Below are 13,830 nucleotides of genomic sequence, written 5' to 3' on the forward strand. Positions count from 1 at the left end.
GATAGGAACTGAGGCACAAAGAGTCAAAGTGATATAATGTTATGGCCACATCCTGACTCCCAGGCTCTTGTTCCAACTAATAGACGGTCCTTCCAACATAATTAGGAATGTAAAAAATCCTGAGTATCTTCCTGCTGACAACAGTAATTCAAACCACGTTAAGGACTGGGGGTCAAACACCACAGCTTGCTCATTTTACTTCTCCAGTGTCAGACTGCACTGAAAGCACCCCTTTCCAGTGAGATAATTTACACTCTGTTGTTCACTCCCTACTGTCTTGAGCAATTCTTAAGGGGCCAAGGCCAAAGCGAGCTGATGTCACTGGACCAAACAACTGAGTGTTCATCTCCAAGAGGCACACAAGGATACACCCACTTGGAGATACCCTGTCCTTTCTTCACTCTGCTAACTCATCCTTGTCAGCAAGCTGGAAGGGGAAGGAAGAATTTGCGTTACCTTAAACAAATTCCCTTGGTTTGTTTTGGTGCGATCATCAGGAATAAAGAATTATGTTGCTGAAACAGCTCCCGAGAGGGAAAGAAAAGACATTTCAGAATAATGCTGGGCTCCAGAATTTGCTAGATCTTTACAATAATTAAAGAGGAAAGACTGTCCCTTTAACAAAATCATGATCCATACTTAGTCTTAGCTTTGATAAATCCAATCTATTTGAGGCTAACTGGAAATGTCTCTCCATCTGTACAGCTAACTCGTATGACATTAATGAGCTTCATCTGCTTACATGAGGGGCATACATAAACTCCAGTACTTTCATAGACATGTCAGTCCTGTAAAAGAGCAAGTGCTTTATTTATCCTCCTACTACAGGAATCTCTAATCGACCTGAAGCATCCAGGATTGAATTTGGGAAATTTATTTTCAAAGTTTTAAGGTACTCCACTATTTTAACAGAAGGCACGTGCACTTCCCTAAGGCATTTATTCTTCTCTGCAAAACTCACTGCCCAAACTTTCTTGTCCTGAAAAAGTCAGCACCAGCATCCTTCAAGAATCCTGACCTGTGATTAACTATCTTTCCATCTCTGCTGAGAAGTATCTAAGCCAGAAACTAGTGCTGCTCAGCAGTTAAAATACGTGACCTGGGAGTCAGTCTTTGGGTTCTCTTTGGTACCTTCTTACTCTGAGTAACTTTAAAAGCTCTCAGCAGTTCACTCTGCTGATGTGCTCAGTTGCTACAACACTTCCTACCTGAGAGATGCTGGCAGTTTGGGAAGCTAGTTTGAGATCCTAGCATGTAAGGGAATACGCATTACAAAGTATTGTTTTCAAATAAAGTGAACATAAAAACCAGAGAATGGAGAGAAGTCCAAGTCGATGAAACAGATACCAAGAACCCAAATGTTTAAAGGACCTTTGTACAAAACTCCCCTGGTAAGGACAGCAGCATGATTTCAAGAGTTTTCCACACTAAGATATTATTTCAGTAACTGAAAACATACTGATTTTCAAAAATATCTGGTTTCTGTTTTGTTTTCAATGATGTATTGAAACGAGCAAAATAATGTCAATAAAATATCTTGTATCTATACAGTGCTCAAGCTGTGTTACAAAGGAACGTAAAAAGTACAGGGTACAAAGATGGTGAAAAAATAAATCTGGGGAAAGCAAAAATTATAAAACTTGACATAATGTTTATCAAGCCAAAGCTCAAAAGTTATAAAGAAATTGCCTGAAGTAGGCCACAAATCACACACTTCGTCCTGCTGGAAAAGGTTCCCAAATACAGGAATGTCAGCTACATTTGTAAACTTTACTGAATTTTTGCGGGCTCAGATTTTTCATTTGTCTAAATATGGCTTGAGGTATACCAGCTCCAGGAACCAACTTCTGAAAGTCTTGGCCTCTGTTATTAGCACATTGTTCAAAAATAATAAAAACAATAAATGATTCAGACAGTTTGGAAGTTATTCTTGGAAACTTTAACATTTAAGAATACCATACAAAATTCACTGCAACAAAATACCAAGATGCGTGTATTTTCTTTGTTGCCGTTTTGATAAATTTTGGAATAGCAGCTAATGCTGCTGAAATAAACCAATAATCCAAATATTAAGCTAACATTTAGGAGGCCCCATTATTCACATTATCTCAGCTTCTGGAAAGATAATTTCTAGCTTCATGTAAGTACTTCTCTTGATTTTAGCATGACTGCTGACATGATTTGTTCTCTATTTTGTAGCCAAACACCTCAAAATTAAGACACTTCTTATGGCATCTTTCAGCCAGTGTCTGGAGACAAATCAAGAGAAAAGTACTCTATCGATGAGTAGAGATAAACCAAGTTCCAGAAACCTGTTGAAGAAATAACTTTGGCATAATTCTCCTTGGTCTTGCATGTAAACCACATACTTCCACAGATTATAAAAAGTGAGGTTACAGCCTCATTTCACCATCCCTTTGCACTCCTGTGACTACACAGAGCAGAGGAGAATCAGGCTCCTTCTCACAGAAGTAAATGATCCTATAAAGATGCTATGTTGCTTATTTCTGTGGAACAGAGACTAATGTTTTGCCCTGACTTCGTGAATCTAAAGTTCCCCCCATTGAAAAAAGTCATAAAAATAGAAAAGACTGAAAAAACCCACTCCTGCTTCCTTGCATCAAAAGAATATGTTTTAGCAACACTGGGACATTATATAAATTAAACAATGTCTCTCCCTCTGAAAGTTGTAGAGCTTAAAGAGAAAGCAATGACCAAATCAAGGCAAAACATCCTGCCAATGCTCAAGTTTATGTGTTGCCTGGTATTCCACTGATTGCAAAGGAGACGCTGACAGCCTTCATTTCAGGACACAGGAAATATGAAGACCTCCAAATCCAGTTCAGTGCATTGTTCAGCTGCTTTCAGTCAGTGTTACATTTTTAATCATTGAGGGAAGTGTTGACTGAAGAGGTAAATTAGTTCACTTCTCCCGCACATCAATTTCTTCGGCTTTAGGATGCAGTAGACAGGTTAACACTAAAAATGTTACTAACTACCCATAATAAATCTGGCACATTCTGGTAAACTGTGGAACACAGAAAAGCTCAGGCTGGTAAGGAACTCTGCAGGTCACCTTGTCCAAACCTCCGCTCCAAGCAGGGCTGACTTTGGTGTAACATCACTTCCTTCAGCGCAGTGTTTAAAATTCCAAGGACGATTACAAATACACCACATCAAAGAGATGATGGAAATCCTTTTTACTAGAATGGGATTTCATGAAATTACAAAAAAGAACAAGATAAAATGAGGCAATTAAGATAAGACGCAAGGCTCATTAAGTCCTGACAGGTGCACTTCAGAATGTCTCATGACAGACTCTATAACACCTTGCAGCAATCTGCTCCACAGCTTACCTATTCATTCCTCCTCCTGATCCATCAGCAGACAAGTTAGGATTACAACACACATTTACTTGGGAGCTGGACCCATACTGATCCACCCTGCCCTCATTTGTTCTTTACCCGCTACTTTCGTATCTCTCTCTGCACCACGCTTTGTCTCCAAGCACACCTTCCGCATCCCTCCGTGGAATTTCCATTCTTTCCCCTTCCTGTTACTTCTCTCTTCCACTCAACCAGACCCTGAATACATCAAGACGTGGCATGTTCTTCTCTGTGGGGCTTGCACAGTGCCAGGGTCCCTTGTGCAGCTGTGTCACATCGCGGCTCCTGGCGGCGGGGCACGGGGCGCTGCCCTGGGGCGAAAGGAGCAACATCCTCCCGCCCTGCCTGCACTCGGGGAAGGAAGGGCAGCGACCGCCTCTCCTCGTTCCTCTGATCCCTTCAGAAGGTCATCTTCGGTGGGATCCGCCTCACTTGTCCTCATGGGAGCTCCTGTATGGGAACTGCGGCCCTTGAGGAGCAGGGACGCCGGCGGTGACACTCCTCCAGCCCATTCTGTCAGCGGGGCTAGGTGACTCACAGCGCACAGGTGTCCCTTTCCCTTCGGGGGAAGCCAGCGCACCGAGCCCTGCCCACCTGTCCTTCCCCGACACACCTCAGCCGTTCAGGGCAACCCTCACAGCACCGAGCGCGCACCCAGACGGGACGGTGCGAGGAAAAGGCCACAGGGAGTTTCACTAAGGGCGCTGAGTAGAAAGGGCACGGTGCCCCCCGCCCTGGGGGACAGCCCTCGTCCCAGGAGACCCCGAGGAACAGACTCTGCCTGCTTTTCCCCCGACGAACTCCCCTCGGGACACCAGACCTCCCCCGCGGCCGCACGGGTGCCGTCCGCCCGCCTCAGCGCATCCCCGCTGGCTCCGGCCGCCGAGCTCGCCCTGAGCCACCTCCCCGCACCGCCCCCGGCGCCCCTCTCCCCGCCACGGGACGCTGCTCCCCGGCCCTCGCCAGCCGCCAGCCCGCCTCAGAGCGCTCAGGTGCGTCACACCGACCGACCGAAAACACACGGACGGGCTGTCCCGGCAGCGGCCGCTACCTGCGGACTGTCCTGCAGAGCCTCTTCCAGGAGGAGCTTGTCGACGGCGGGCATGTTGGTGGTGCGGCGCGGCGGAGCCCTGGCAGGAGCGGGGTGAGCGGCGCTGGCACGCCCCGGCGGCGGGGCTCGGGGGCGTCTCCTCCCTCCCCTCCTCCCTTCCTCCGGCCCCGCGGGGGCGGCCGCGGCGCTCTGCAGGCACCGGGCACGGCCGGACGGCTCCGCTGGCGGGGCCGGGGCCGCTCACTCCGCCCAGTTCCCGTCCGCTGGAGGAAGCGAGTCACGGGCAGGGCGCTGGGGGAGGCTCCCGGCCGCCATTAGCTCGGCGGCCTGCGGGACGCAGGCCCCGGTGGAGGGCGGCAGCGTGGAGCGGCCTCCCGCAGCTCCGCTCCCGGGAGCAGGGCGGCGGAAGGAGGGATGCAGCAGGGATATCCCCTCCGCTGAGCGAGGCTGTGAGGCTGCGATAAAAACCAGGGGAAGATCACCCCCTTCAGCCTGAGCTGGCGGGGCTTGGGGACCTGCAGGTGCGGGCGAGCCCTTTGCTGTGCTCTCCTCAGGTGCAGGGTAGGGACACTTCCCAGGGTCAGCACAACCGCTTGCGTATCGTGGCATCTGTATTTGTTCTTGGTCCGTAGACAACTCTGCAAGCGAAACTGTGGGACCTCGTTGTGCTCCAGACAGGCAAATCCCCACACAGCCATAGCCCATAACACCATAACCCTTGGGCGATTAGAAGGGATGCATTTTAAGTTACTAGTCCTTCATGTACTGAGTTATGATTTTATGACTGTCTTGATGCTGTCTTAATTGTGTTGGATAACTCCAACATTTGGACATTAATTGCGATGCTTAGTTGAACAAAATTAATATTTGCAAGGTAAGCACAGTTTGATCTATGAGCATTTGATTATGTACATGCTTTTGAAGGGTGTCCATTGCTTTTGGATGCCTTAGCTTCTCCAAAAGTCCAGGGTTATAGATCTTGTAGGAAAGTTGCTCCATTCTTGTCAGCTATAGCTTTTGTTGTTCCAGTGTGCCTTGAGATAAAAACGGAGGTATTCAAATCCAGAATGTCACTTAAGAAAAAAACCAAAACCCACTTCTGAAGACTTTAGGAAGAATCCTGCTGGTTAAACAGAATATGCAAACAACTGTACTGGCTGTAAGATGCTACTTATCTTGGAAGAAATGTCACAGTCTTCAGATAACTCACATCGCTGCCCTCTTTTAAAGGAAGGAAAATAATTTCAAAAAATGCAGCTTGAGTTGTAAAAGAGTTCCAGATGTGAATATCGGCCAGCTTTTTGCATCTAAGTCCCAGTGGATTTTTCCACTTCTGTCATTCTTAAGCAATAGCAAATATTTTATATGACAAGGTGATTGCTAATAAGGATTGAGGGTTTTTTTTCTGATTAAAAGACTTCTTGCAGATTGGCTGGATGATTGTTTGCTTTAATTATGTACGAGAAAGACCACTGAACCCTGTAATTTTGGCTAAGGTATTTCTGTGTGTCTGACATTGATTGGTATTACTTCTGAAGCTTGTGATGGGACCTTTAACCCAATGTGCCAAGCCGTAACAGTGGGACTGCTCCACCAGTCCTGAAGCTGGACTCCCTGTTCCAGGCCTTTGAGTAAGAACAGAGGTCTCACATTCAGTTCCTTTTCTTGCCTGAATAAAGACACAGAACCATAATAAAAAATCTCTAGCTAATACCAAAAATACCAAGGATGACAGTATGTATTTACATAAAGAGAAAATAAAAATGGATATGGATTTATCATAATAATGTTTCAGAGAATTTTAGAATGATGAGAGGTCAGAGATTTTTTTTTCTACAGAATATGAAATAGGGCACCAGTTAGACATTAGGCTGAAGAATCCATGATCACATCTGAGCCAATTTTGTCAGTGTGTGTTAAATCTTACTCTTCTTTCATCAGAGATTTTGAAAATGTTACTTAATGGAGAACAAGAGAACCATGATTCATCAGATTATCTGTTAAAGTAGCTTCAAGGAATTTTTTAATATTTCCCAAATACTTAGTTTTAGTTAAAACTCTTGCCTCTTTCTTTTCCTCTCTTGTCTTGAAATAGTTCAGCAACAGCTCTTACCCACTGAATTGAAGTATTTCCTTCACCAGGAAAGCATTGAAGTGGTTTGTGGTTTTACTTCACATCAGTGCAATAACCTGGAAGTTTTTGTCTTCCTTTTGATGGCTTTGTTTAGTTTGAAGTTCAAGAGTGGAAGCCTTTTGTCATTCCAAAGTTAAGGATAGTTATGTCCAGAACAGGTTCTACTGGTTTTATTTGAATAAAATAAAAAGCACTTCATTAACTTACTGAAGGCTGATTCATTTTACTAGTTGTCATTCTTTGTTGCGTCATTTCTTACACAGCTATAAACTTGTCAGATTGCTTATTTATAGTGATCAAAATCTTTTTATTGACCTTCCACAATACAGTCTAGGTGGTTTTGAATTTCAAAAAGTTTCCTATTCGTAATTGAATTTAATTTTACAGTCGCTTGGTTTTACTTGGTCTCAAGAATTATTCTTCAGTTTTGGTAACTCCAAATAACATTTCTAGAAGAATTTAAATAACCCACAGTACTACCACCAAACATTTCAACTATTTATTTATACAGCATTAGCAGTATCATAAAAAGAAGTTAAGTACCTTGTGCCCAGATGGAGAGTCCTTTGGGTTGAGGTGTCTCATTCTTGGACACAAGAAAACACAGTTTCTGGGTTTCCTGAGTTTCCGTGTTCTATCTCCAGGTACTGAGTGCAATATACTCGCTACAAAAAGTCTTTCTAGTGAAAAGCACTCTTACAGCCATTCTAGGAGCTCTGAACACATGGGAAGATAATAGGGAAACAGTAGGCACAGTACCCAGAATCAGTCAGGTGATTACTCAAAAGACCCGCCATTGAAGTGTGAACTGAGCTGGAGATCACTTCCAGGAAGCAGCCCAATTAATTTGTATACATGTATTCTGTAACCTGCAGATGACTCAATTATGTTAAGAAAAATCGCTCTTAGGGTGTGAAAACTTAAGGAAAAAAACCTCAGAATGGCTACAATTAAACTGATCTACACTGCTTATAAAACTAGTAAGAAATCATAGTATCAAGTAAAATCAATAAATAATTGAGTGTTGAGCATGAAGTAATTAATTACATAAAATAATTGTACTGCTTCTAAGAAAAGATGATGCTTCCTCCCAGAAAAGCCTGGCTGTAGCCAAAAAATCTCATAGTTGGGAGAATGATCAATTTTAAAGGAAAGAAGAAGAAAGTTTGAATTCATCTGGAAGCTCAAGATTTGTCTGCTAAACAAATCTCTTGGCAAAATGATATAAAATCTTCCAGTATTACTGTAGGTCCACAGAAATCGGTGCATCTTCAAATCTGAAATTTGTTTTACACAGTTTTACACAGGACAGTCTTGTTCCTGTTTGAGGAGGGCCAGGAACATCCCTTGGTAAGCAGCCAGTGGAGTCTGGCCATGTGACAGAAAGGACCGTGCTGTGAGGTGGCAGCTGGGACTGTGCCTTCTGCAGGACTGAAGGTGTCAGTGCCATGCTTCCAGCTCTGCCCAAGTGCTTTCCCCCCTGACTGCCCAGCACCAGCTCAGGGCTGGAAGCAGCAGTGCCAAGCCTGGATGGTGCTGTGCCTGAGTTAATAAGCCCTGCCAGCTTTAATTGGACTGTTTGGAAACAAGGCAGCTGTTGTGCATCCTTAGCCTAATTTATTTCCAAATTTGATAATCCACCCAGTATTAATGGCGAGCTGATTATAATTAGTTTTTTCTGGTTAGACTAGTTACAGAGTAAGTCATACTGCATTGTACTCTCTTTCTCATATGTTCCATTATAACTTTAAGAACATATTGCATTATGCTTCCTTTTTGGCTTCCTACCTTATACTTCACAAGAAATTTCTGAGCATTGGTCACATGTCTGCTAAGTCAGCTGAGTCTATGCATTTAACAAAGTGTCTCATATTTTCCTTTGTGCTCAGTAACAAATCTTTGAACTACAGACGACTTTTAGACATGTAATAATTTACCGTAAGTTGTGCAGATTGGTATAAATATATATATATATATAAATAGAGAGGATATCTTATATGATAGTAGCAATAAATTGTTTCAAATGAATACATGTGAAAGATGTGAAAAAGACTCTTAGCTCTTTCACTACCAGAAGCATCCCAAACCAATTTTTCAATAGTATCTGAATAAATTACCGGTTAAATTAATAATAGGGCATCTGATGTACTAGACATGTCTTGGACACATAGAAAACTAATATCTTGTGATTTTGTGTATTACCCATATCATAATATTGGGCTGAAATAAAATTCCACTGAAATTATTAATTGCTATGTGACCAAGATGTCGTGTTCTTTGTTTTAACATAAAACACATGGCTTTGTTTATTTCCTTTAAACACATTAGTAATATGCCAAAATGGATACGCACAGATGGACTGGCTGGTGGGATGGATCTAATTAAAACATCATTGAAGGTGAAGGGTATAACTGCCATCTTTAATTTCATATAATTTAAGGACAATTAAGTCCCCTTCTGTAACCAAGCATAGTAGCAGCCTCCACCCAGATCCAGAATAAAAATATGGTTTCAAATGCTGAAGTCACGGATGGCAACATCATCCAGAGGTGTTGCCACCACTTCCTCCACGCCTGCCACTGCTCTGTGGATGTGTTGCCATGACTTTTTGTTTGGGGGCCTTTCTGATGGAAGGCATCTGATTTAACAGTTTGCATTTGCTTTGCAAGAAACAGGAACAATGAGAGAGTGGGTAGTTCGTTGGAGAATTAGTGGAATATTTTAAGCTAAAATGTTTATGTTTTTGCAGTGCAGATGTCAATATACAGGCTCCTTCCTCCTTCTAGCTGTGCTTTTTGTGATGTATGTTGCTCCCTAACCTGCTTCAGGTGATGGAGTTCAATGGAGTTCAGGGCTGTCTGAGGAGCTGTCTGAGGAATGGTGAAAAATCCTTGGGTGAATACAAGAAGTGACAGAAAGAATAATACAGGTACTTCATCAAAGAAATGCATATCTGGTATGATTCTGTACATTAATATAAGAGACGTCTAGTGCCTGACATATGATTATGAAATGCCAATAAATAACCTGTCAGGCATAGAGGTTACCCAAAGTCAGAATATCACATTCAAATGCAGGCTGGATCTGCAGAAAAGACCATCAACTTAATGTCAGAGGGAGCCTGCTTTTTCAGTCTTTGCAACATTAATACAAATATCAGAAGCAAATGCACTTAATGTCACTGTGTCTAAAGCCAGCTCTTGGTCTGATTTTTTTTATCATGAGATCACATGAACAATCAGGTCCTGCACATTTGTGTTTCTTTCTGAACAACACAACTGAAAAATTCATGTGGTCTTAATTCTGATCACTCCCTTTGATTCACTTTCCCTTCATCTTTCTATGGCTGGTTAGGCTAAAAAAGCTGAATGATAATGTCTTAACACTTAAATAGAGCAGAACATGCCTTAAGCCCTATTAGAAGTCCACAAAAGTTTACCATGCATGCAAAAAGCATGATGATATCCATGTTGATCTTCTTGTTTTCTGTTTGGACTCTTCTTGTTCTCCATACACGCTGTAGCACAAAGGGGTCTGGGTACATAACAGGCTCCTGCGGACCACAGAAGCCCAAACAGCTCTCCTGCCTGCTTCCCCCTTGAGCAGAGCCTGTCTGTGCTGCCCAGGGCAAAGGCAGAGCAGGATGTGGTGGTGCAATCGGATGTCATTTTGTATTTTTAGAGAAACAGCAAAAAGCCCCAGAGGATGATACAGAAAGCAATAAGGAGACTCTAGGCAGCACCCGAATGGGCACTGATAGCACAATCTGTTTGTTTCCTGCTGGGCAGTGACTCCTCCCAGCAGGCTGCCGAGGCAATGTCAGGAGCACAAGTACACGAGCAAGTGCAATCATACAAGGAAAATGCATTGCTGCGTTGCTGCCCAGGCATTGCTGCATTGCTGTCTGGGCACCCCCAGTCCAGCTCAGCAGGAACCCTCTTGCGAGCTCTGTGTTCCTCCACAGCGCTCAGATGCTTCCAGTGTCGCAAGGTCAGATGTTTCCAATTTTTCTTCCTGTGGTGGCTACTTAGAAGTTCTTCTGCTGTCTGGAGAAAGCCAAATGCTGGGAACCCTTTCCTGTCATATGACTGGACCTACTGCTGAAATGAAGGGTTTGCCAGAAAGCTGGAATTCTGCAGCATGTGCGCTGAGGCACTCCATCCAGCACTGCTGCTGGAGGCAGGGTTGTCACCATGGCGAGCTGGTGACTTGCTTTAGTAGGGGCCACAGGAGTGTGAGGGAAGCAGGGTTGAATCATTAGAAGAGGTTGCAAGCCACTTACTATCATTTCCTTTTTTAGCTTTGTAGCTCTTGGAGTATCTTCTCAGAGGTGTGGTGCCCTTTGAGGCTGACAGCAGGGCCTGACTGCCGCTGTTAACAAAATTATTCTTCCAGCTGGCAAACTTCTCTCAGTATTTTCCTACGATAAAGGTCACTGTGAGCAAGGTACAAGCAAGGTGAACAACCTCACCAGGCTGTGGGCAGCTTTTGGGCTGGAAACTGCCCACCATATTTGACTACTCGAGCACCTGAACTTCTGCAGAATTTGCCTTGCAGCTGAGAAGCTGCCGTGCCCTTTTGCTTTCCATGGTATGATTTGCCATTCAGACAGGTGGTTTGTAACCCTGCAGCAATGCCCTGTGTTACCTGTGCACTTGACAACCCAGCTCCAGTCCTGCAAACTGAGAAACTTGTGTTTAGCCTGTCAGATTCCTGGAGATTAATCAGGCATATAAATGTTGGCTGGATCAGTAAATAGTTTCCCAGTTCTTTCAAAATTATTTATGGTAACACATTGCTTTCCCTTGTTTTTCTTTCACATTTTATAAACCAGAACATTTAGTTCAAGGGTCATGTACAGTCATTATCTTTAAATACTCTGTAAACATAAGTGCTGACAATATCCTAGGTCAGCAAGTATCTCTCAGTGAAAACCATGAGGCGTGCAGACAGTATGTACTACAGTCAGAGTCAACAGCACCTAGTAATATGCATAGTTTTTTTTAGAAGGGATCAATGGTCTCTAATTAGTTTTTCACCCTCTCAAATCACACTTCTATGAAACAGCAAAAAGAAAAAAAACCCAAACAGCAGAGCAGTATCATATCTGTGACTGTGAGAACATGAATAACAATGCAATGGAAAATGTTCTCATCAGTGTTTAACTTAAAAGCTTTGGAAGAAATCTGTGACAGAAGAGAAGTTGCCAGAGTTTTTCATCCCTTCCCTGAACAGAACTGCTTGTGCCTACAGAATTTCAGAGGTTTTGTTAGATTTGATTTACACTGTGTTGTAGCACTGCCAAATGGAGCAATGTTCAGTACTTTGAAAACTAAATCAAAAAAGTGTGGCTTAGTTTCAAATGAGTGCTCTGGTCATTGTTAGGTTTGAGTCCAGATCTCTTCTTGTTCATGCTTTTGTGCATTTGGACTGGTGCTGCCAACACCTGTGGTTTCACCACATTGCAACCTTCTGGGGCTGTGAGGGGCTACCAGGCTGTCATCTCCTCATCAGACCTTCCACAAGTGTGCTTCTTATTATGAGATGGGAGAGATTTGGGATTGGTTGGAAAATGACTGGCCTTTCTCATTCTGGAGGAAAGAGAAAAGCAAGTCCTTGAATCCTAAATGCTCACTGTCAGAAATCAAAGCATTAAATCTCCGCAGCAATTACTTTAAGCTGTGTTCATTATTCTCACAGAATTCCATGCATTTTAGGAGCCCCAAGTCATGAATTTTGCAATGCAATGCAAATCCTAATAAACAAAATATCAGTGCTTTGGGAGTAATTCCAGGTATATATTGATGAACAGATGGTCTGGGTGTGCTGCCTCCATTTTGCTGTTAAACCTAGAATAAATGAAACTAGATAAAGTATTTAATGCAGAAATTCCCAAACTGTCCATTTCTATGTCTGTCTCTATCATTTGCATCTACTTGTGGATCCAAAAGCTGATTCTGTGTTTAACAAGGGTGAATTGTCTAATCTTTATTAATATAAATGAGAGGAGCTTGTCACCCTTATATAGGTGCTAAAAGGATGTCTTCTATGAGATCATCATGTGAGGACATCACATAACTACTACTGATTGTTTACAGTTTGTTTTATTTCACGGGTACAAATCTTCTGCTCTTACAAATATTTGAAATTATGCATCCAAGAGCCTTCCTTAAGTGCTTAAAAATTACTAGTACTTTAGCTGTCAAGAACCACAGTGTGTGTTAAAAGCAGCCAAAGCACAATATATAGTTGGTATATGTGGGTGCCTCTTTCTTTTTAATGACCTAACACACACTGCTTCCATATTGCTAGTGGTCAGAACTTCTGTTTACTGTAAGCCTAGTATGACAGAAGTTTTGATTAATCAAAATTGTTAGCATCCTCTTGTATTAAATCCATATTTAGATAGAGAGGTGCTGTTTTGATGTACATTTGTCTTTTCTTAGTCTGGCTGGTATTTGCTGAAGCAGAATTCTATTATTTCAATAAAATGGCACATGCGAGTTGTGAAAGTCCCAGTCAGTGTGAATTATATAGAGGTACTGTAAAAAGACTGGCAGATTTTAGCTTCCCTAGGTTTTCAAAAGCTAAGGTATTAATTAAGCAGAGGTGGATAAATATACTGCTTTGATGAAGACATTTTTCATCGTGAGGATGCGTCTGATGCTTCTGTAGTCTGTAGGCACACTGCATACAAAAACAAGGCAGCGACTGTGCTGGTTGGCATCGTTACCAATATAGGGCAAAAGCAATTATTATGTGTGGAAAGCTTTAATGGAAATTTTTATCAACAACAGAGGAAGAATCGGCATCTGAAAAAGTGCATGAAAGTAAAACATAATAAAGCGGGGATATCATCTTCCCACAGAATTGCACAAGTAAGAGCTATGTGTGCAGAAGGGCCTCTTGAAATAAGAGTGTGGGACTCCAAACAAGAGATGTGCCTTTCTCATACACAGTTCTGAGGCAGAGAGAGTTTCCTTTCCTGGATCTAAATGCAGTTCTCTTACACTTCTCAAGTACTAATTTAGGCTTTTCAAATGGAGCAAGTGTGGTTGAGGTACACATGTGCCTGAAGTGATGCACACACTTTGTTTCAAAAAGATGCAGTGCTACACTGATATCTTCAAGACAGTGCAGTATAAAGCTCCTTTCTCCAGCATTTTGCCAATTTTTCATCTTTTCATTTTGTGATATTGTAGTAAAAGCTGATTTAGCTGCGTCCTGAAAATTAATTTATGAAGTGAGAGACAGGGAAA

At 42.7% G+C, this 13,830-nt stretch overlaps 1 protein-coding gene across 2 annotated transcripts in view; it reads right to left on the bottom strand.

The window, feature by feature from the left end:
- Positions 1–4,640, bottom strand: part of APPL2 (adaptor protein, phosphotyrosine interacting with PH domain and leucine zipper 2) — a 33,430-nt gene extending 28,790 nt beyond the window's left edge. Inside the window, exon 1 of one of the 2 annotated variants that reach the window (XM_005527860.3) lies at positions 4,438–4,640. In XM_005527860.3, the coding sequence (XP_005527917.2) occupies positions 4,438–4,491 (54 nt within the window). In that variant the 5' untranslated portion in view covers positions 4,492–4,640. Of the gene's footprint in view, positions 1–4,397 lie in introns of both variants that reach the window. The other variant, XM_014256870.2, reaches the window with a different exon arrangement.
- Between the last annotated feature and the right edge of the window lie 9,190 nt (positions 4,641–13,830).

This window comes from Pseudopodoces humilis, chromosome 5 (genome assembly GCF_049639895.1).
Source record: "Pseudopodoces humilis isolate 2021_Gansu_Grassland_sample_001 chromosome 5, ASM4963989v1, whole genome shotgun sequence".
Classification (NCBI taxonomy): Eukaryota; Metazoa; Chordata; class Aves; order Passeriformes; family Paridae; genus Pseudopodoces; species Pseudopodoces humilis.